Source organism: Theropithecus gelada, chromosome 18 (genome assembly GCF_003255815.1).
Source record: "Theropithecus gelada isolate Dixy chromosome 18, Tgel_1.0, whole genome shotgun sequence".
Lineage (NCBI taxonomy): Eukaryota > Metazoa > Chordata > Mammalia > Primates > Cercopithecidae > Theropithecus > Theropithecus gelada.
This window is the reverse complement of record NC_037686.1, coordinates 24,700,774-24,725,458: the sequence shown is the minus strand read 5'-3', so window position 1 is coordinate 24,725,458 and position 24,685 is coordinate 24,700,774. Positions and strand designations below refer to the sequence as shown.

The 24,685-nt window shown below is 39.8% G+C and overlaps 1 protein-coding gene across 1 annotated transcript in view; it reads left to right on the top strand.

Annotated features, from left to right (window-relative positions):
• Nucleotides 1-24,685, top strand: part of KLHL14 (kelch like family member 14) — a 98,447-nt gene that overhangs the window by 57,508 nt on the left and 16,254 nt on the right. Inside the window, exon 4 of the mRNA XM_025365389.1 lies at nt 19,220-19,309. Coding sequence (XP_025221174.1) covers nt 19,220-19,309 — 90 coding nt within the window. The remainder of the gene's footprint in view (nt 1-19,219; nt 19,310-24,685) is intronic.

Genomic DNA, 24,685 nt, shown 5'->3' with positions numbered 1-24,685 from the left:
AATCCTACTCTATTTCAACTATGTATCTATAATTACTCTGCTTTAATGAGAACTTTTTACTTGCCTTCTTAGTACCAGAATTAGTATTACTACTGTAATACTTTGTTCTATCAGGAAGTGGGCAGCTTGGATGAAAGAGGAAATGCGTTCCATTTGTGATCATATGCTAAATGAATTGCTTCTTTAAATAATCACCAAAGTTGTGGTCGCCAGCCTTTAAATTCATAGACAGCCATGGAGCTAACACATAAGGGATTCCTGAATCCACAATCAGAGGCACATTCTCTATAAATTGAAAGTATAATGTCTTCTATGTACACTGGGTTCACCACTGCAGTTCAAATGCAATTAGTAAAAAAGCATTACTAAATTATCAATAATTTACTTGTTACATAATTTTCATCAACAAATATTGTATATCACCCTCATCCAGGAACATGCAAAAATATGTTTGTTTATATGTAAATGTTATCAAAGGTAGATTTTTTAAAAGAAATTTAATGGTGTTGATTCCTGCAGTCCCAATTCTAGGAATTTATTTCAAGAAAATAATAATTCACATGTTCCAAGATATTCATTTCAGTGTTGTTTATAACAGCAAAAAATTAGAACAAAAATTAAGTGTTTTACAATTAGAGATGGTTGAATAAATATTAGTTTAGCCATACCAAAAGAAATAGCATACTACTATTAAAAACTATTAATGAACATCTACATTTATTAAAATGAAAATAGCTTACCATATATTTAGGTGAAGACAGCATATTACAAAAGCATATACACCATAATTCATGTTTATGTATTAGTGAGTGGGCAAAGAAAAATGTCTAAAGGTTGTTATTTTCTTTATAATAGAGATGGGGTCACCCCATGTTGCCCAGGCTGGTTTCAAACTCCTGGGCTCGAGGGATTCTCCCACCTCAGCCTCCCAAAGTGCTGGGATTATGGGCGTGAGTCACCATGATCGCCTAAAGGATATTTTTTATCTCAAGAGAAATAAGTCATTTATTTTACAAAGCATAATAGAAAGAGAGGAGTCAGGATGACCCCAAGGCTTTTGTCCTGAGCAAGTAGAAGGATAGAGTTGACAATGGCTTAGGTGGGAAGGGGAATATTTGGAGAGAAAAGTCAGGGGTTTGTTTGGGGCACTGGTAAGTTGAAGAGCCTATTTGATACCCAAGTGGAGTTAGATTGCGGTTTTTAAAGTCATACTCTGGGGTTAACTTTATTAACCTTTTCTGGGAGGAGGAAGATAGTAGATATTTTAGGCTTTGCATGTCATTAGGTCTCTGCTCCAACTATTCAACTCTGCAGTTGTGGCACAAAAGCAGTATAAACTGTTGGGAGTGGCCATGTTCCAATAAAACTTTATTAACAAAAACAAAGTATTAAGTGTGGATGGAGGTGAGAAAGATTTACAAGCAAGCTCTTGGAGCACGCTGAAGTTTACAGATTGAGGAGATGAAGAGCAACCAGCAAGGAGTATGAACAGGGAGCAGCAGCCAATCAGGTAAAAGGAGGATCCAGAGAAAATGATCTCCTGGAAGAACACATTTGAAGGCGTGATCTACTAGGTCAAATGTTTCAGGTAGATGATATGAGGTAAGCGTCGAGAAGTGACATTAGATTTAGCAACATAAAGGTTAATTTAACAACACTGTGTCCATGGAATTATGAAAGTGAAAACCTCATGGGAACAGGTTGAAGTGAAAATGGGAAAAGACACCCTAGAAATCTTGAGCAAAGACAACTTTTTTGAGGACAGTTTATATAAAGGTGAAAAGAGACATGGGATAGGTAGAAAGAAGGCGATATTGACTCAAGAGATGTCTTTTTGTAAAGTGACCAATATAGCAGCATGTTTCCCTGCTGATAGGAGAGATCTGATAAAGAGGGAAAATTAATGATGCAAGACATGATAAAATTGCTGGAAAAAAACATCCTTGAGTATTTGAGAGGACCTAGTACACAAATAGAGGGCCTGACTTTAGAAAGGAGCATGGAAGGTCCATCCATGCTAACAAAAGGCAGGCAGAGTACAGGTCTACTGATGCAGGTCATTTGGTAGGTATGAGGCAGGGAGGCTGTGGGAATTCTTTTCTAAATGTTTGTATTTTCTTAGTGAAATAGAAAACAAGGTTATCAGCTAAAAGTAAATCAGGGAGCAGATGTTAGAGACTTGAGGAGAGAGAACAAATGTGAAATAGTCATTTAGGACAAAGGCAGGCAAACTTTTTCTGTAAAGGGAAAGATAGGAAATATTTTAGACTTTGCAGATCATTAGGTCTCTGCTGCAACCATTCAACTCTGTGGTTGTGGCACAAAAGCAGCCAGAGACAATACATAAATTGTTGAAAGTGGCTGTGTTCCAATAAAACTTTATTAATAAAAACAAATGGTAGGCCCATTTTGGCCCATGAGTCCCTCGAGTTGAGAGAATAGAATAATTAATGGACTAAGAAAACATAATAGGAATTTTAGGCAACAATAACATGAATGTAAAATGAGGCTTATTCACATAGTGATATAAATTTATCTAGTCACATTCAGCCCTGTGGGTGTTCACATGGGACTGAATATAGGCAAGATTTGGTTCAGCTATACAACTCTGACGAATAAAGCAAGAGGCAAGAGAGTTGAGTGTGTATGCCAGGAAATTACTGCAAAGATGAGCTATGAAAACTAAACGGAGTCAGGAGGGAATAAGGATATGATCATATGATGTGTGAGGAACAGTGAAAAAGAGTCAGGCTTAATGGATTTAGGTCTTGCTACTAGCCCTTGATGCTCAGATACTCTTCCTGAGGGAAGAGGACAGTTCATTAACTACTTTATTAAAGAGTAAGAGATAAATTGTGACTCAAACTTGTTGAGTGACTGCATAGAACAGCCAACGTTTTGCAGGGTAAGAGTGATGTTACTCCCCATTTTATCACCAGGAAAAACAGAATCCAAATCTATTCAGAAGTAGTATTTGAATAAATCTGTACTGTAAACACAATACATTGAATAGATTTGTATTGAATAGATTGTATTTTAAACAGTCTTGTTTATAATAATATCTAGTTTCTTAGTTATTAAAATTACTCCTTTTCTTCCTCTTTATATTACATAAAGATGTTCTTGCCTATTCCTTCTCCCCAAATACTACATATACCCATTGTCACATGCCAATTAATGGTCTTTTTTCTTTTGCTGTCCCACATTTTCTTTGCCTCTTAACTTTTACATGCAGCTGTGCTTTATTTTTTCTGGGCTGTGACTTGAAGAGTTTTATACGCTTCATATTTTTTCCCTAGAGACCTTTCTTTTGTTGGATTTCCACATTTTGAGATGATGGCTTTTTTATTTTGGCAGATTCTGCACAGGTGATGAATGTGACCAAGATCTAAGGAGGGGGCCTATTTGCTGCTCATACAGTTCAGGATTTACTCCCCTCCTTAAACTCTTCCAGGCCTTTCTACTGAGAGCAGTAGGGTTTGTGGAATTCAGGGACCTCCACCATCTTGGCTCTTGTTATTTTTCCACTTTACATCCCATTGCTCCTTATACCTCCCCTACACGCCAGCCAACTGTTAGGCACCCAAAGCTGCACTCCAGCCACCATGCCTTTGTGCACACAGATGACATTGGTGGGACCTCCCTGAAACCCTCTCCATCTGTCCACTTCTCACTCTTCCTTCAATGGCCCAACACAAATCCACCTGTAGTTACTATTTTCCAAGACAACTGAAAAAAGCGATTACTATTATCATGCCTCATCTTTTTCTGTACTTTGGACCTCTATTACATCATTAACTACAGTCAGCTTTATGTTAAATTTTCATGTGCATATAAATTATCTCTCTCTGAGACATGAGCTCCTGGTAGAGATGCTTACATTGTTTTCTGTTTCATATACAGCACATAGTAGGTGTCTGATACATGTTTGTTAAAAATTAAATGACATCCCTTATCCTTCTCATGCAAATGTGAGTTGTTAGCTAGTAAGTTTAAACCAATGTAACTCTGAAAAATACGGGTACTTGTGGCACTTCATCCTATCCACATGTCCAGATATCATCATCTTCTGGAAACCATACATTCCTGCCCCCTTATAACTCAAAATAGTATTATGATTCAGTTCTGTAGTAAATCCATGCTTCAGCAAACTTTTGTTAAGTAGTTAGTATCTCAAAGACACTGTTTATTTGGAGATATTTTGCTTGGAGAATATTTGTGAAGAAACTACAGAAAGGGGACAATGAAAGAACAATGTTTTACAGTTTGTTTGTAATGAGCCTTGTACTTTATGTAAGTTATCCAATTCAATAGAATTCTCACAATAGCTCTGTGAGGTAGATATTATCGTCAACATTTTACTGATGAAGAAAATCAAGGCTCCTAAACTGACACAAGTAAATGATATCAAACCTGATTTGTATGACAATACACTGTCTTCCATTTTAAAAAGCAAATTGTACATAAATCTGTAATACTGAACCAAGTATATAAATCTACATACTTATTTAATTACCTTTTCATCTTAACCAAATTGTTTTTCTTTATTTAAAATTTATAGTGTTATTTGCAAATAACATAACTCCAATTCTATATCACTTTAAACTATTTTGTCTTTAATTTAACAAACACTTATTAGGCATCCACTATGTGCAAAACATTTTTCTACACATTAGAATTTCAGTGGTGAGCAAGACAATCCTTGTCTTACTTACGCAGTTAATACACTAGCATAGAAATAAATCACTTGAGGCCAGGAGTTCAAAACCAGCCTGGGCAACATAGCAAGACTCCATCTCTGCAAAATATTTAAAAATTACCCAGATATGGTGACACACACCTGTAGTCTTAGCAACGTGGGAAGGCTAAGGTGGGAGGATCCCTTGTGCCCAGGAGTTGGAGGCTGCCGTGAGATATGATCACATCACTGCACTCTATCTCGGGTAACAAAATGAGACCCTGTCTTAAAAAAAAAAAAAAATTCTAAAGGTAGGCATTATCAAGTGATATCGAGATCACAAAGGAAGGGTAAGGGAGCAGAGAATGATAGGCAAGGGCTTTCTAAATGGCACTGTCAGGAAAGGTCTCTCTTCCAGCAGACACCTGAATTAAATGATAGAGTGAACCATGAGAATATTCAAAGGAAAAACATGTCAGAGGCAGAGAGAAGAGCAAGTGCAAAGGCCTGACACAGGAATGTGCTTGGAGTGTTGCAGAAGCAAAGCAGCCAGTATGGCTGGAGCACCGTCAGTGAGGCAGAGTGTGGAAAAGGAGCTTGGAAAGGTAGCCAGGGCCAGGCCGTGTGATCTTTGCAGATCGTTCTGGAAACTTGAAAATGTATTCCAATGAGAAGTAAGGAAATGAGTGAATAGAAGGGAATGTCATCACCTGACTCTGGTTTTGGAAGGACCTTTCTCAGTAAATTGTGAAAAATAAGGCAAAAGGGGACAAGAGTGAAAACAAGGAGACCCGTGAGGAGGCTGTCGCAAAGGTCTATGGAATATAGGAGGTTTACTGGGCCACATGACCAGGAGGGCAAGGCAGTACTGGCCTAAGAATGACTAAGAAACCAAATTTCAAAATCCCATCAGGATGGCTTCTCTGAAGGTCTCATTTCTCACAACACAAGCTCCTTCTTTGCTCAGACCTGCTTTTCTATTACTGTAAGCAGCTCCAAGATTTGTGGTCAGAAAAGAAACGACTCTCCTTTCAGCTCCAGTGTGAAAACCCCTTGCAAGTACCTGGCTGGATCATGCAACCCTCCCTAGACCAATCACTCACATTCTACTGCTGTGTGTACAAACCTGGCTTGGGGGGTCAGGTAATGGGGTGCTGTAGAAAGGGCAGCTAGAAGGGAGAGCAGGATGAAAGAAGTTTGCATTTTCTTTATTTTTTAAAGATACAGCAGGGGACCCTGTGAAGACAGCAGAAGAAGGTAGTGTCTGGGGAGAGACTGAAGAGGGCATGATGCTACCTAACTAAGCCAAACCCCAGTGGTTTCTCCTAGCTCTAGATTTTGTTTTGACATAAATCTTCTTACCACCGCCCTATTCCTTTCAAATGGCCTCATATGGATCTGTATCAGTGTTTCAAATGCATTGCAAATGTCCCTAGGGAATAAAAAGGGCGATAATGCCAATTTCTCTGACAAATCCTCTAGCACCTCTGGTGGGATGGTGTTGGGCACTAGTGGATTCTCAGGAGAGATACGCACATTGGCTCCAACCAGAGGAAATTGGAGCCATGCTTTCTTAAAAAGTGTTCCTCGGGAGCCCAGAAGCAGTTTGTCAGAAATACATCCATCCATCCATAATCAGTTTACTGAATGAGCTTCACATACGAGGCCAGCCAAAAACAACTTCATTTTTTTCAGCCACCGATTTTCAAACCCTCTCTGTTGGATGATTTATCTCTCCCTGCAGGTTGTACCTTGAAAAGTTCTAAAGTGGACCCAGTCACTTTGGACCATTAAATCATCCCCTAATACATTTAAAATGTCTCCATCTCCTACTGTATCAGGAATTCTCAAGACCACCCCCGGGTTCAGGGACTCACTGGGAGAACTAACAGGATTATGGAATAGCCATACTTACAGCTGTGACTTATTACAGCAAAAGGATACAAAGCAAAACCAGCAAAGGTTAAAGGCACACAGGGCAAAGTCCCAAGGAAACCCAGCTCAAGCTTCCTAGCGTCCTGCTCCCGTGGAGTCACACAGGACACATTCATTTCCAGCATCGAATTGTGACAACACGCTTGAAATGCTATCTAGCAGGGAAGCTTGCTTAGAGACTCCAGCCACGGGTTTTACTGGGGGCTGGTCAGGTAGGCATCTTCTAGAACATACCAAAATTCCAGACTACCAGAAGAAAAGGAAGTGTTCAGCGTAAATCACATTGTTTATACCAACAGTTTGGGTACAGAGAGCTACTCTTATCAGCTGAGGTAGTGGGAATGCTCCTGAAATCTTAAGTTCTCAGATGCCAGCCAAAGGCTAGTTTTGCCGGTAGCCCTTTCTGAGGAAGCAGCCTCAGGCCTGCTATGTGAACTCTTTCCTGCACACCTGTATTAACATGAGAGTGAGCCAGGCTGGCCTGCCCTGAAAGAAATCAGCCATGCTGTGTATTCTGGTTTCACCAGGAATACAGCTAGAGGAGGGTGTGGGGTAAAGGGAGAAAAGCTCTTATTTGCCTGGTTTCCAGGACCTGGCTTCCTGCTCCTCAAGAGGCAACTGATACAGAGCTGAGTTTCTCTGGTGATGAACTGTCTTTATGAGTTCTGTTGTGAGCCTCTTTCTGAAGACATCCTACTGCCCCATGGGCTATACCCACCACATAGCTTTTATTAGGGTCACCTTTGACTGCCAATTAATCTTCTTGTGGTGGGAGGGGGTGTCCTTTCAAAACAGCTCTGGCCAAGCAAGCCTCCACTGCACCAGCTTAGCCTGCAGGAAGGTGCCAGGTACCATCGTCCCACCAAACCCAGAAGTGCAGGTGACTTCTCCCCCAGCTCTCCTTCACACTCTCGTGACAGATAGCTTTCCCCCAGCCTCTTGCCTTCAGACGTCTCCCTGTGCCTGCCAAGCTCCAGGAGACACGCACACATCTGATTCAAGAATTGTCCCACTCTCTGCCTTGTCTTTAGGGTGGAGGGTGAGACGATCATTATTCTCTCTTGTTGATGGAAAATGCACAGTATTCCCACAACTACTTAAAAAAAACTACTCACCAATTGTCTTCCACATCTTTGTACGCATAGACTGAATGCATGTGTGTGGACACACAGACAACCAGTTCAAACCAGTTTTAGGGGCCAAGTTATCAAGTCCGGTATGTATCTTTAGATTGTCTTAGCACTAGGGTCTCAGTCTATATTCTAAGACTGGAGAAGTGGCAAATATTCATATCATTCATAAATACATTCATAAAAAAATATTACTTAGTATTCAGTGAATGTCTAGTTTTGCCAGTTAAAAAACAGTGCCAAAACAGGGGTAAAGGGATTCATCATGTTGTTCTACATGCTCTGACCTGCACTGCTTCAGTTCTTCACCTTTTCCCAGCAATCAAGATTGCAGAACCTCCTGGAAAGATGGCTCTAGGCCTCATCATGGCCCTGAGCATCCACCTTGGGCTCATCTGCTAAGATCACGGACTGCACCTTCATTTCCCTTATGTGTGACGAGCTGTTGACTCAATATAATCCTGATGTCCTGGCCCAACTGCTCTAGTACTTACTGGACATAACACATACACCTGCACACACCATGAAATGGCCGTTGGAGGACTGTATGACAGAGTCTTCTGAATTTTTGCAGTGAAATCGGCTTTAAAGTCAAATAAGTGCAATGGCACCAATAACACACCGAGACGGCTAGAACAAATGCAATGACAGATTATCTAGCAGGAACAAAGGTATTGCTCACAGTTCTGATAATGCTACCAATTGCTTCCAGAATGATTAGGTGGCTCCACATGTCAGGAAACATTTAATTAGAGCAGAGGCTGTGATCACCGGATTGTGTAAGAAGAGAGTGGTCCAGAAGGAAACCTGAGTAGGTAGAGCAGACCCGCTGTCCAAAAGGACAGTGTAGATAAAAGCACGTTCCTCTTATTTGCACCATTGTCTCCCAACACATTTTCTCAGACCTCAATTAAAAAGTTGATATTGTAATAATTTAACATTTGTTTATTTGTTTATTTATTTATTTAGTTAGTTAGTTAGTTAGTTTGAGACAGTCTTGCTCTGTTGCCCAGGCTAGAGTGCCGTGGTGTGATCTTGGCTCATTATAACCTCCACCTCACAGGTTCAAGTGATTCTCCCGCCTCAACCTCCCGAGTAGCTGAGATTACAGGCATGTGCCACCACATCCAGCTAATTTTTGTATTTTTAATAGAGATGGAATTCCAACATGTTGGCCAGGCTGGTCTCAAACTCCTGGCCTCAAGTGATCCACCTGCCTAGGCCTCCCAAAGTGCTGGGATTGCAGGCATGAGCCACCGCGCCCGGCCATAGTACAATCGTTTTTAAAATTTTATTTTGTTTTGTAACTGACAAATAATAACGTATAGGGTACACAGTGATGTTTTGCTACATATAATGTATAGCAATCATATTAGGGTAATTAGCACATTAATCATCTCAAACATTTATCATTTCTTTGTGTTGGGAACATTCAACATTCTCCTTCTAGCTATGTGAAGCTATATGATATGTTATTGTTAACTGTAGTCATGATACAGTGATATAGAACACTAGAACTTATAAGAAGATTTCAGACATTGATCTAATAATTCATTTTTTAAAAATTAAGCTGATATTTAAAAATTATATCACAGGGCCTCGCCCAAGGCCTGGCACTTAGCAGGTGCTCAGTAAATATTTGTGGAATCTATGTGCCTTTTCCTGATAATGACACTTACTGATGCAACACCTTGGAAAAATCTCTTTTCAGCCTTATGATTAAGCTTAAGCCTCACTTTCTCACTGAAGTTTTAGTCATTTCCTCCCTAGAGCATCTATTGCTCTTCTACCTGGAGTACTCTGTATCCTATTTATCTGTTCTCATGTTCTCTCTCTGTCTACACGGTGAGCTCTGGGATGAAGGAAAGGTATACAATTCATCTTCATATACTCAGAGGTTAGCATACTAACCAATAGGTACACAGTACATATTTTTGAATGAAATGAATTAGCTGCTTGAAATATGATTTTTTTTTTTTTTTTTTTTTGAGACAGAGTCACGCTCTGTTGCCCAGGCTGGAGTGCAATGGTGCAATCTCGGCTCACTGCAACCTCCACCTCCTGGGTTCAAGCAATTGTCCTGCCCCAGCCCCCAAGTAGCTGGGATTACAGGCACATGCCACCACGCCCGGCTAATTTTGTATTTTTAGTAGAGACGGGATTTCAACATGTTAGACAGGCTGGTCTCGAATGCCTGACCTCTGGTGATCCGCCTGTCTCGGCCACCCAAAGTGCTGGGATTAGAGGTGTGAGCCACTGTGCCTGGCCCAAAATAGATTCTCAATTAGACCTTCTGATACCTTGCAGGTTTTCAAGTGAACCACTAGAGTTCACCTTCCCATATTTGAGTATGTGGGTTTTGCATCAGAAAACGCCTCTTATAAATCCTCATTATGTAGGCCACACCCATTTCCTTCCTTCTGCCCTCAATAACTTGGCGCAACTATGGGGCCATCATCCAAGATAATTTAAACTACATAACAATCATTTTTGCTACCTGTTGCCATATCATCCACCTTATAAATCGCCCTGACTCCCTTAACCTTTGTCAAAGATTTTATTATCAAATGCTTAAAGAATATATGTTGCTCTACTAATTTAATTCATTTAGAAGGTTTACTATTTTTGACATGATCCTTTTGGGGTGTAGAACAATAAAAAGTATCAGAGTGATGATACTTTCTCCCAGAAAAATATGATCTGGAAGATATTGTGTTGACACTTGGAAAAGGGCAATCATCAAAGCTCTAGAGTGTTTCATTGACATGTGTCTGAAACACACAACACTTTGTGAAACAGGAAGAAAAACTAATCTTTGAAAGAGAGGGCAGCTTTCATTCCCAAAGATGTTTTACTCTCCAAAAGTAAAAGTAAAACTGTATTTAAGTTCCTACTAGCATGCCAGGAAGTATTCAAAGTAAAACAGTTGATATTAAAATAACATGATCATAATTTAGGAATATATTAGTGAAAATATTTGAACTAAGATAAAAATAAGACTTTGAAGGTCAGTTTTGCTTAAACAGGTAATAGAAGTCCAATGTGAAATCACATGAATCTCACTGCTTATTAGCACTTCCCCAAGTTAAGTGTTCAGAACTAAAACTGTAAATCAACAAGGTTTTACTGAAAACCTTTGCCCTTGGCACAATTAGGTGTTATCATAGTTCTGGAAAGAAATAATATATGGTCAGCCTTTGAAAAGCTTGCAAACCTCCTTTGCTTAAAACTGACATACGTGTTGCATGGTGACATCAATCCTAGAAGCCATAGAATCCTTACCAAAGGCACCCTTTCTTCTTCTTTTCTTCTTTCACTTCCTCCCTCCTTCGCATCTTCTGGCATCCATCACAATTTTTTCCACCTTCCAAAAAAGTGAATTCCATAGTCTCTTAGCTAGCACTCAGTCATTTGTGCTATTCATTGATCAATAAATCAACATTTACTGATGCATTAATATTTCTGATTACTACGTTATGCCTAAATGCTATAGGGATGCCTGAGTCTGGCCCAGTACTATGTGCTGGGTTCTGTGCTAGGCATGAAGCTATGGAGATGATAGCATCTGGCCTTCAGGGGCTCATAGATCTTTTGGGGGTGACAAGCCAAAAGCAAGCCATTTTAATACACTGTTTCATCACTTGGCAAGTGACACAGTAAAAGCATGCATTTAGTCCAACCATTGCACAAATGAGGGAGTGATTAAATAATCTTCATAGTCAAGAAAACTGACCCCTAGATACAATTTTGAACTATGAGAGACAAGCTCTCTTGGTTCTTGCACAGCCTCCTAAATGCACACTTTTTTTAGATTCATACACCTTAAACTCACTTAAGTAAATTCATCTCCAGGGATTATGAAAATCTGGCTTGGTATGTGCAGAACAAGTAGGAGGTAAGGGAGAAAGTGCTGGCCACCTTTGGGTTAATTCAGAACATTTGCCAACTCATAACTGGATTCAGACCATAAAAACTCTTACAGGGTTAAACTTTCCAGACTAACTGTCCATAATGATCAAATCATCCCCCAAATATACAAAATGTTTCCATTTATTTGTAGTTTGAAACGATAGTAGAGTCGAAATATAAAAGAAAAAAAGTAGCAGAGCTTTTTCTATGGATTATTTATTCAATAATATCTATCAAGCACTTCGTAATGTGTAAAATGTTTTACTGTGTAGCTGTTGCTATCTCCAGGAATGCGTTAGCCAAGTTGCTAGATCTTTGCTGTAAGACTGAATGGTAGGATTAAACTAACTAGCACATTTTAAAACATTTATGTTTCTCAATTGCATTTACTTAAAATTGAAGAATTTTTTTTTTTTTTTTTTTTTGAGACGGAGTCTCCCTCTGTCGCCCAGGCTGGAGTGTAGTGGCACGATCTTGGCTCACTGCAAGCTCCACCTCCCCGGTTCATGCCATTCTCCTCCCTCAGCCTCCCAAGTAGCTGGGACTACAGGCGCCTGCCACCATGCCTGGCTAACTTTTTGTATTTTTAGTAGAGACGGGGTTTCACCATCTTAGCCAGGATGGTCTCGATCTCCTGACCTCGTGATCTGCCCACCTTGGCCTCCCAAAGTGCTGGAATTACAGGCATGAACCACTGTGCCCGGCCAGAAGTTTTCGTTTTGTTTTGTTTTTGTTTTTTTTTAAAAAAAACCTTCTAAGATCCCATGGCAAGGAATATTCAATATTATTAAAGTGAAGCATCTTTCTTTCAGATTATTTGTTTTCAACAGCATGTAATTGCTATTTGAATTTGCTTCAATGAGTAAATATTTCACAAATATATATTCTAGCAGCATGATGCTTCCAAAATATCATTTATTTTGTTCATTCCTAGAAAAGAATACCTTAAAAACAGAAATTATGTAATTATAAGTAACGAATTATATCAAAAACTCAAACTCAACAAAAATGTGTAAAATACAAATGGATTTTAAGTGTAGGAACACTTGCTGCACCTGTACCACAAATAAATAAAGATTTAGATTTTAACTAGACATGAATTGTTCACACACCATACTGGCAAAGATACAAGTGTAAAAATCGGTACAATATGATGATATCCATCAAAATGTAAAATGTACCTATTCTTTGGCCCAGAAATTTCACTTACAAGAATCAATCCTACAGATAAACTATGCACGTGTGTTATGTATCTGCAAGGACACTCAACACAGCACTGCGTGTAACAGCAGCAACCTTCAAAGCATGACCCTTCTGTCCATCCCTACTGTCCCCTCCCGGCCAAGCCTCCATCTTCTCTCATCTAGATCACAGAAGGAACCTCTGCTTGGTCCCCCTCTTTTCCTTCTTTTCCTCCTACAACCTCAATAGTAGCCAGACTGATATTTTTAAAACATAAATCAGATTATGTCATTCTGCCACTTAAACCCCTCCCATGCCTTTTCATCATGCTTAGCATAAAATCCACCATGCTTATTCTGGCTCATAAAGACCTGCATTTCAGCCTGTGTCTGCCTGCTGACTTCATCCCATGCCTGTTGGGCCCTCACCCAAGGTGCTCACAACACACAGGCTTCTCGGGCACAACCAACTTGCTTCTCAGGCACAACCTGCTTCTCAGGCACAACCAACTCATTCCCACTTCTGGACCAACTGCTTCAACTAAAATAATAGACAGGCACTCACTCTCTAGCACATCGTCCCATTGTATTTCTCTTTATGTCATCCGTCATCACCTGGCTGTGCTTCTATTTGTTATTTATTTATCTGTGTTGTTCTTCCTCTCTATCATATAAGGTCTAGGAGAGCAGGGATGTTGTCTGCCTCGTTCAGTTAAGTATTATCAGCAACTGGAAAGGTGCCTGCACCTAATGAGTGTTTAGTGAATGTTTGTTGAATGAATTAACCATCAGAAGGAAATGGAATCAATGATAGAATGCCCATCAAATGGAACACTGTGCAGCCACTTAAAATATTTCAGTGGATGATAATGCCAGCATTATCTTCTGACCATGTCCTTCCACACTGCACGGGTCTGCCCTGGGCCTCTCTCCTCATCCTCATCTCAGATCCCTGTGTTCTGGTCTTCTTGCTGTCCCTCACACATTTCAAACCTGTTCCTCAAGGTCTTTGCATTTGCTATTCTTGCACCTACACCCTGGACAGCTCCCTCACTCACTTCATCTCCTCACAAGTCATCTACTCAGAAAGGCCTTCCCTGAGCACTGGTAAAACTCACTAACCTTGCCACTCCCTCTCCCCGACCCAGATTTATTTTTCTTCTTACACTTATCATTTCAAACAAAAGAGCTTATTTCTTTGTGTCTGTGTTTATTATGTGCTTCCCCTGACTAGTGTGTACCTGGTTTGCTGCTTACCATGACCTCCCCTGCAGGTACAACATTGCCTGGCATGGAGTAGCACAAAAACACATACTTGATTAATGGAGAAAGAATGAATGAATGAATGTATTATTAAGTGCGAAAAAGCAAGACACTAAACAGTATGTCTATAGTATGCTGCTGCCATTTGTGTTAACAAAAATGACCCAGATATATAATGTCTCTGGAAAGAAAACCCGAGAACATAGTAACAGAGATTGCCTCTGTGGTAGAGAACTGAAAGGCTGAGGGCGGGCCGAGGGTAAGAGGAAGACTTATTTGTTCTGTATGTCCTCTTTTTTAAGATTGTATTTTTACCATGGGCATTAATTATTTTTTCAAAACAATTGAGAACTTTGTTATATCTGACAGTTTTGCAAGCTTATGTGTTTGAGACCAAAAATATCAAGGCCTTCACAAATGTTACATCTAATTGATAAACATTCAATAACCATCTATTTAGCAAGTCTATATTCTTGGCACAGCCCTATGCAATCTCTTGTTTGGATATTCATGAAAATTTGGGGGTTGCAAAGGATACCTATGCTTTCTGCTGGAAGAGGTTTACATTCCTTAGATGTAAAATGTGAGAAGAGGAGGCACAGTAGTGTGGATCTCTAGTACAATAAGGCCTTCAGGAATACAAACAAGACCCCTGGACATCTTATAGGCCAGGAAAACAGCCTCTGTAACCAAGATATTTCAAATTTCAAGGTTGAAATATGTCCTCATTGCTTAAAAAAAAAAAAAAAATCTGCCAACAGACTCTACCCACCCTTAACTGGCTGATTTTCTCAGTGTTTTTTTCTGGCTCTATCAAACAAATGTACTCTGCTTTAAGAAAACCAGCTATTCGAATATCCAGATTTATAGGAAATCATTTAAAGGAATGTCTTCTTGCTTTAAGGATTCATTCAAATATCATAGTAATAAACACGTTTAAAATATGATTCAATATAAAAAATTATACACAAATTTCAAAAACACCATCACTGAACACTCAGGAACTCAGTAATTACTTGCTGGATGGCTGAACATACCTATTGAAAATCAGTAGAGTGAAATGGATAAGGGCGTGAGTCGGGGTCCAGATATCCCCATGTTTGGATTCTATCTCTGCCGTTCGGTACCTGAGTCTGACCTTCAACAAGTGACTTACCCTCTCAAGGCCTTTTAGTATTTCTTAAAAAATGAAATGAATGAGCAATGCCTCCTTTACGATTAGTTGTATTAAATGGAAGATGTGAGCCAATTTAGGTAAATATACTATCGGTATATTTTATCATGTATTATTTCCTTCACTTAATTTCTGCTTGGCCAAGGTGTGAACAAATGAATAGCAAGAATGCAACTGTTTTTGTATTTCCAAAGTCATAATATAGATAAATATAATTATATATTTAATGTACATATATGTGGCACATAGTAAATGTTTGGTCAGTGCTGGTTATTATTGCAAAAAGTAACAGAGAATTCCCAGAGAGTCTGACTCCGTTTTCCCATCCACAGAGACCAATTTTGTGCATAAGATCTCAGGACATTTTATTGCTCTGGTACAGGGAGGGGTAAAAGACTGTGTAAATGAGATTTTTATGGCCTTAAAGTTATGGGGAAACAATGAACAGGTACATAAGTTAATTGTGGCAGAGATTCAGCTTGTTACAATTGCTAACATCTATTTCCTGTGTGATGATTAGTCATTCTGCAGAGTAAATACTGTGACAATATCCTCTCCAAGTTTATTTTATAGCATTACCTGATTCCTACTTTCTTAATTGAAAGTATTAAATGTAAATGTTTTATTTAATTTCCCAAGACTAGAATAGAATTTTGAGTGCTTGGAGTGGAAGGGAAAAATGGTACAAATTGCTTGAAATTTAGAGATGAAATGAAGTGCCCCTTCAGGTGATGAAAAGTGTTTTCTTCTCCAATTTTCTGGCTTTTTTTTTTCTTTCCTCCTAGCACTACCTGTTTGTTTAATAAAGTTGAGAAGTCTCGCAAAGGGCCTTATAAACACGTGTTATTAGATTTTGAATCTGATTTGAAAGTGCCTCTCTCCTACTCCGAGTAAAGTGACCTTTTTAAATGGAGGGAAGTGGGTTTAGATGACAGTCATGATAAATGCGGTCATGTTCACTCAATAAAATAAGGCCCAGTGCATTTGAGGATAAATCAGTGAAATGTACAGCCCCACCTGTCTGTCTCCATCATTCATTTCCACTGTCACTTTCACAGTGGCTGATGGATCACAGTTGCTGTAAAATTAGACAGCCTTTAATCTCATTTCATCCTGATTAGCTTCTCTTTCCCCTTTCCCTCTAACTCACTGACTGACACGCTAAAAACTCACACTGGGCTGTATGTGAACCTGGAGTACAAACCTCCCCCACTACCTGCTTGTGCGGGCGAGACACTTGTCCACCTCTGGAGAAATCTGGAAAGGAGCAGGCATGTATCTGTGGTTATTTAAAAGAAAATCAATAAGTGCAGTACCCAAGGCCATTTTAAACAATTGTTTGCTCTTGTTCACTACCCTATTTATTTTGCTTTTCTTTGGGCTTAATCAGAAGTCAAAGAAATTAGATCTTTTGCAAAATTCAAACATTGATTGAATATAGATTTTTAAAAATAAATTTGGGAGAGTTTTATATTCAGAATAATTTCAACGAGCATTTGAGTATATTTATAGCCTCTCAATCCACAGTAATAATTCAGAAAAGACAATAATTCAGGAATGAGAATACTGAAATGCTCAGCCAAGAAATATAGCACACAGGTTTTAAAACAAGGGTAAAAATGTGTAAATAGATGAGAATTCCTTCAAGTAGCCTTTAAATTAGGACTTCAAAGACCTTCTTTTCTCTTATTTTGAAGAGTTCAATAGTTAGCTTAGTGCAATAGTTTCATTTGTTTGCATAAAGCATAACAATAGGGGTAATCAAATGAAAAAGAGGCTTAAAAATAAATCATGTATTGTTTCCTTCACTTAATTTCTGCTTGCCTGAATGAGAGCAAATGAATGGCAAGAACAAAACACAAGTGTCATTTTATTTTCAGAGACTGTACTTTATTATGAAGCTGGACTTCTGGTTTAAAAAATAATAATACCATTTTTCATTATTTATAAGATCTGGGCAAAATGTTGAACTGACTGAAAGTTTAAAAGAAATATTTGAAGAGCTGTGGTCATAGAATAAGTTCGTTGTAGCTGATGGCCTCTATGACTGCTCTGTATCTCATGTGAATTGATGCATACAGCATCATTATCATTAATGCTGAGTAAGTTTACCACTGGCCAGAGGACGTTACCGTCAACTGGAGTGGCACCAGGTTGTTCACAATATGATAACGAAGCTTCGTTTTGTTTTTGATATTTTGGAACCAGCATTATGCTCCAAACAATGATGAACTAATTAAAGGGAAGAAAATCTTTCAAACATATTCCACCTCTGTTGCTCAATGAGCCTCACGTATACTCTGCCACAATGAATTCTGAGTAGTGAAGGCTGCAGGATCTACACAGGTAAAAGTGTTTTTCAAAGAGAGAAACTGAGGATTGATGGGCTAAAGGACATTCTTGAGATGACTCTCAAAGTCAATTGACCTGATTCATGGACCACACAAACCACTGCCCACCCAATTTCTACATTATCCCCCAGATTGGAGGTTTACCTACCAATGCCTTCTGCCTTGTGGGTATAAGTTCAAAAACAATGCATATTTACAGTACAAATAAATAAGTCAGTAGGTAAATAAACAAAACAAAACTCCTAAAATCCCATGGTAAGAAGCTTAAATGATCTGATTTGCTCTTTCAGAGGCTGTGTTGTAAGTCTCAAACCTGTGCCTGTTTCTTATTTTTTATTTACATATCCTAGCCAGCATAAATGCTTCCTGAGAAAAATAAAAGATAATAAAAACAAAATGAAATGAGAGCTATATAGCACCCAAAATAAGTCAGGCGTGAGATAGGTCTCCTCACTTTCTCTCTCTCTGCATTGGCAAAGGAGCACAAAGTAAGAGTTGGCCCTGACTCATATTGATTTCCCACTGCACTGGTTTCTTAAGTGCTCTGTTGATCCGTGTCAAGGAATGAGTTCCCTGCCTGAACATGCACATCACCTCCCCATTTGTCCTCACCTAGATTTAAGGTGCCCATATGATGAGCTGAACAAGGACATCATTTTTCCTACTGGGCCCAAACCACTGTAGGAGATATAACTAATGCTCTATACGTTTACATTTACCATAGGATATTATTGTAGCAGAGACTAACACTGCACAGCATGAAAGGAGACAGGAGCATCCTATTCTGGTATTTTGTGTCTCCCTAAAGGAAATGTAAATCAGAACAAATACAGAGAAAGCTGGCATTAGTGGGTTTCTGAATAATGTCCCCTCCTCACATCCACCACATTTGGGCAGAGAGAAGGGAGAGGCAAGGAGAATAGATATTTGTGATATTCCTGACAGTTTTCATCTTTGTTACAGAAGAGCTCCTAAGCAGATAGATAGAAAATGTGTGATTGTGCTGCTAATGACATTGTACAGGAAATTAAGCGTATACATTTGGAGGAGGCATTAAATCAGCAGGACCTTAATTTAAAAACTTAAAACTGTATGGAAATTCAGCTTGTTCATTGCTGTGGAATAGAAAGCTACCAAGCACCCTGAGTCTGTTTATGGAAAGACTGCCAGCAAACCAAGTTGGGCAGAGCCTCTTAATGGCTCCAAGTGTATTCAGGGATACTTCTTCCAAGAAGCAACCCCAGCCCTGACCATTTAGGAGTGTCAGTCGTTCAGATCACTATCCACATCATCAGGCAGGTTAGGAGAACCTAGGAATTGAAAGCAGCATGACAGGTTGTTCTTGACTAATTTCTGGAATAACATTATGTAAAATTAGTCAAAAGGGGTTGGGTTTGAAACCACTGGGAACACACCGCTGAGTCACTGCATAGGGATCCCTGGATTGGTGACTAGCGGCTTGGCTACCTGTGCGTTCTTCTTCCTCTGAGTCAGTCTCACATTTTATGCACTTCAGTGAAACAAATAGCCAGTGAGCCAACGTAGCAAATCCTGAGATGGAAAATTTCATATGTCTTTTTTTTTTTTCTTAATTTCAGTTATGCCATACAACAGTGCCCACCACTGCGTTGTGGAGGTGGAAAACTTCTTGTTCGTGTTGGGTGGAGAGGACCAGTGGAATCCGAATGGTAACTATTGAACAACTTAATTGGAGGTGCTCAGCAACTATGTGTGTAATGAAGGGCATCAGTAGCAGTCCATTTTGTAATTAGTGTGGAAAATACATTTCTGTGCAACGGGGACAAATGAAGTAGTCAAGAAATGGGGCTGACAATTGGAGAGAGGGTCAATCATTGAGCTAACTGGGGACATGTGTAGCAGAGCGATCACTCATCAACTGTCTGGGGATTTGGCTTCGCACTGATACCCCAGCCCCTCTCCTTATCCATCCCCTGAGGAATGCTACAAGCATGAGCACAAACTCCCTAGAGGAAGGGAGCAAGCTGCAGCTGTTAAGAATCCTCACCATCTTCTCCAACACCTTTCTCCCATTTTATCAATAGAATAATGTGGGTTGCAATACACAAGCATTATGTCCAGTCATGCTGCATATAACTTTAGCTGAAGTTATTTTGCAGCAGGTATTACTCGACATCCATTCCAGTTGCTGTACCTTTTGCAAGCGCTTCTTCCATAGATTATCCACCATCCTCCCCGTTGATGTGATTACGTCATAAACTTATTGCAAAGAGAAATTAAACATTTTAACGCACTTCCCAAATCGAACACAAGAAGAACACTGTGGCTTGCAGAATATGCAAAATTATCAAGATATTTTTGGAAAGCTTGCACATGAAGGAGGAGTTGCAGTTGTAGCCTTCTGTGTAACAGAGATAATTATGACTGAGAAACTATAAAACAGCTTGCAGGTACACATTTTTACTTTAAAACCCCAGAACATCCAGCTGAAATTACATATACTGCATATATTTTATTGTGAACGCTCTCTTTCAGCATCTGCACCAAGGCAAATTATAGAAAATTGTTACAGCTGTTCACTCTAGAAAATCTTCAAGGAAAACAATCCAGGCCACCCTCCAAGAACATTTCTTTTAAGAGAGGGGGACATTCTTTCTCAAGACCTGCAGCTTTGTTGTGCCACATTTTCTGGTGTTCGAAAGAAGACAGTTCCTGGGCTCTGTGAGAAACAGATTTGGAACAGGGGCAAGGATGATACTTCATGTCTCTCCCCTAACTTACCTTTGTAATGATAGATTCGATATGTTACCAGAAAACCCTGACATGCGCACAATGCATTGTAAACTCCTCATTTACTATTTCACTTATCCTTCTTCAGAAGTGATTCGAACTGTAAGGAGCATTTGTAAGCAAACACACAGTGTGCAGCCACTGGGTTTACCTAAGCGAATAATCTGCAGAACATTCTTTTTGAAGGCCAGGTTAAAACTAAAACATGACAAGACAAAACAGGAACGTCTTCAGCCTACTGTGCTTCGCAGATAGAACAGGCCTTTGTTAAAATAGCAGTCTTGGTGCCACAGTTCATTCTCACAAAACACTGTGAATCTGCCTGACTTAAGGTCTTAAGTCAGACCTTAAGCAGCAACACAGAAAACCTGTCCCACAGGCATATGCAAGGAAAATAAATAAATAAATAAATAAATAAATAAACAAACAAACAAACCTGTAGCTACTTGCTGTTCAATTTCTAATCAAAGACACATCTGAGAGAACTGGGTGGAGGGAACAGGGGAGAGTTGAAAGGACATATTCCTTCCTCTAGTCTAGAGAATCAAGATTTTATCTTTGAACTAATTCAGACTCCCATAAAATCATGCTGTTGGATTACACTGATTTTCTCTTTCCCGGCCCTGAGAGGAACAGCAGTTGGGTTTAAAGCCATCAGTGAATATGCTGTGAGAAATGACTAGAAACAGCACACAACTGCATTTACCATAGGGATGGTTCTCACCGTTGCCACTCATGGGCTCCCTGTGAAGCCCCAGAGGATAAATTCTTTAGACCAAAGTACTGAGGCATTGTGTGCTTTTGAAAATTATTACTAATGCTAACCATGTGACTATTGTGTCTCTTCTCTTTGCTTTAACCACTAGGATGCACAGAACTAAATTTTAGTATAACTTTAATTACTATATTTTAATTTTACCTTTAGCCTTAATACAGGCCTGGGAGTGCTCTCTCTCTCTCTCTCTGTGTGTGTGTGTGTGTGTGTGTGTGTGTGTGTGTGTGTGTTTAAGATCCCTTTTTAGAATTTTGGAAGCTTCCACATGAAAGGCTGAGTCATTGTGTCCCTGACTCATTTGGCAAGTGAAGTCATTTAGCATAGATTTGGGCAAAGGAGGCTGGACCATGGGCTGGGCTCACCTAAGTAGAGGAGAACTGGTTACGCCTTACGGCAAGCAGGCCAGTCTTATGCACTTCATGTCAGTCATTGGCTAAAGCCTTCCCCCAGGTGGGGCATGAGGGAAGGCAATGAGGTGGCCTGTTCAGCAGCAGGAGCTGCCATGACCATGAGCAGCCAGCATTCAGCAGCCAGAGAATGGGTGAACCGGTCTGGTAAAGGAATCTGGGCTAAGGACCAAGAGCATCCGCCACAATCCCATGAATCATTTCCATACTCCATCCATCTGGTCAACAATAGTTAACTTCATTAGTATTATTAGTAGTACTTATTGAGTACTCCTTATTGCCAGGAACTTTGCTAAGCACACACCTACATCATTTCACTTAGTCCTCACAAGCATCCTGCAAATCATTCCATGGTAGCTCTAGTTTTACTATGAGAAGACTAAGCCTGAAGAGGTTAAATGACTTGCCAGCAGACATAGCTTACAAGAAGCTGAGCTGATTTCATCCTAGGTCTATCTGATTTCAGAGCTGTCGTCTTTAGCCACTGTAATATACTGTGTTTCACATAACCATATGTATTTGGTTAGATGTGTAACAGTCATGTTTTGCTTTTGATCTTGATCTTGTGAAATTAAATCAACATTGGATCACATGGAAAGTGGCTCCCACTCACTCACAAGGAACTCTTCATCATTCCTCATTTTAAAAACTGTGAAGAGACTCAACCATCTCTAAAATATGAGCGTCTTGTATTATAATACCTCATGCAATTAATACCAAAACATATAAAGGATAGTAATTCTATGATAATATATAGCATGCTTTAACATCACTGCTGGCACGAAGAAAGCTTTTAAATCCGTGGGTTCAGATGTTATGTATGTCAGTCCCAAAGATGAAATCTTCTTAAGTTAAACATTAGTTCTTATGACAATGGTATCTGAGATGTGTGCCCTTGAAGTACAAAATTGCGAATTTCAATACATGCTCATAAAACACAAACATATACTCATTGAAATAAATATAATTATATCTATTGATGATCTGTTGATGACCACAACTTGAAGTCAGCAAATATATTAGTTATGGGAAATATAATCAAAATATACACATAAGGTTTTCTACTCAGATATATTTATTAACTCCTATCAACTCTCTTCATGTCATTAGTGATAGGAATGCATGATCCTCTTCTAATAGATATGCATAGACTCTGTCAGTGCCCCAGCTTATAGAAACCCAGTTTACATTTGTCACTTCCTGATAACTGGCTCCCAAAACAACTGCTCATAGGGAACTTCTTTTCTTCCCACCTCCTTCTCCTCTACATTGGCTGGAAACCGCCACCCTTTGCCCCATTCATCACATCAGCCCAGTGCTAAGCAACAATGTTGGTGACAGGGCACCAGCACAAAAAAGAAAAGTGGAGGAAAATGAGAAAAAAACATGAAAAGGATGAGAAAAAACAGAATGTGTGAAGATAATCCAAAATTTCATAGCCTATGGCCGCCACTCTCAGGCTGCTGGTAGCATCTCCATAGTAGCCACAAGGAAGGAGAATAACCCCATTTCATCTCACCTTCCTCACTCTACCACACTCATTTCTCCTGAGGTTCATTATCCTCTCTGCACCTCCTTTGCCACCTCCAGAATGCCTTCCTTCTTTTCGTCTTCCCGGTCCTCCATTCTTGCCCTATTTTTGCGTCTTCTTTGGGGGTTCTGGGGACAGGGTCTCACTCTGTTATCCAGGCTGGAGTGGTGCAATCATAGTTTACTGCAGCCTTGAACTCCCGTCCTTGAGCAATCCTGTCACCTTAGCCTCCTGAGTAGCTGGGACCACAGGCATGAGCCACCACACCCAGACTCTTTTGCATCACTGACCCTGCCTCTGGAAACCATTTTCTCATCTCACATCCATGTTACACCAGTTTCTGCTTAGCCTCTTCTCTGAATCAAGGCCACTACCATTACAACCCAAAGTGAACACTGCTAGTTTCTACCACCACTGCTCAGCACGTGAAGGCACTCTCGGCCCCATTGCCAGGAGGAGGCAGATATCATCTTCCAAATGGAAATTCTAAACCAAATATCTAGAGAAACATTCCTATACATAGTGGGTAGGTTCTACTTTCTTATGAATATCATTAATCTTCACCTGAATTTGGGAATTAACCTTGGAACTTGACTAAGAATGATGATATTTTTTCTACATGGAAATGATTGCAGATTTCACAAAAACTCACTTATTAACCAGCTCTAGATATAATTCTTTCTTGAGATGGAGCCTCCTTATGTGAAATGCAAATCTTCTGAGTCTTCCTTTCCCCCTGGTACTCTTATTTCTTTCTGTGTGTCCCCAAATAAAACTCAATTTACCACTCAACCTAACCATCCAAACTTTCCCACATGATTCCTGTAACTCATGATCTCACATCAGCAAAATATCTATAATCCTTAAATTCTCCTCTGAGTGGTTCCTTTAACTTCTTTTCTAATCAAAACCTAGCACTGTTTTGTTTTGTTTTTGTTTTGTTTTGTTTTTATGGAGTCTCACTCTGTTGCCCAGGCTGGAGTACAGTGGTGTGATCTTGGCTCACTGCAACCTCCACCTTCTGGGTTCAAGTGCTTCTCCTGCCTCAGCCTCCAAAGTAGCTGGGATTACAGGAGCCCGCCACCATGCCTGGCTAATTTTTGTATTTTTAGTAGAGACGGGGTTTCACCATGCTGGCCAAGCTGGTCTCGAACTCCTGACTTCAAAGGTCTGCCCGCCTCACCCTCCTAAAGTGCTGGGATCACAGGCATGAGCCACCGCGCCCGGCCAAAACCTGGCTATCTTCTGAGAGTACGGCTTTCCTGCCCACTCTTTCTAATGGGAGCCAGTGTGTATCTACTTCCCCCACACACGTTATATTATTAGAGGCAAGCAGCTTCTCTGTTTTCTCTTTATTGCCATTCTCAATCCCTTAAAACCCCAAGCACTTTAAAGGATATCTGCAGATGATACCATTTGCTGTCCCTTTATGTGGCAGTAATCCACTGTTTTGCCGGTAATGCCACCTTTTCACTGACCATCATCCCCTCGTGACCTTACTTCCCATTTTACTGAGCTTAGCTTCTATGGCCCATCCCTATAAACACTCCTCATACACCTGCCTTTTGTTCTCTCTCTCCTT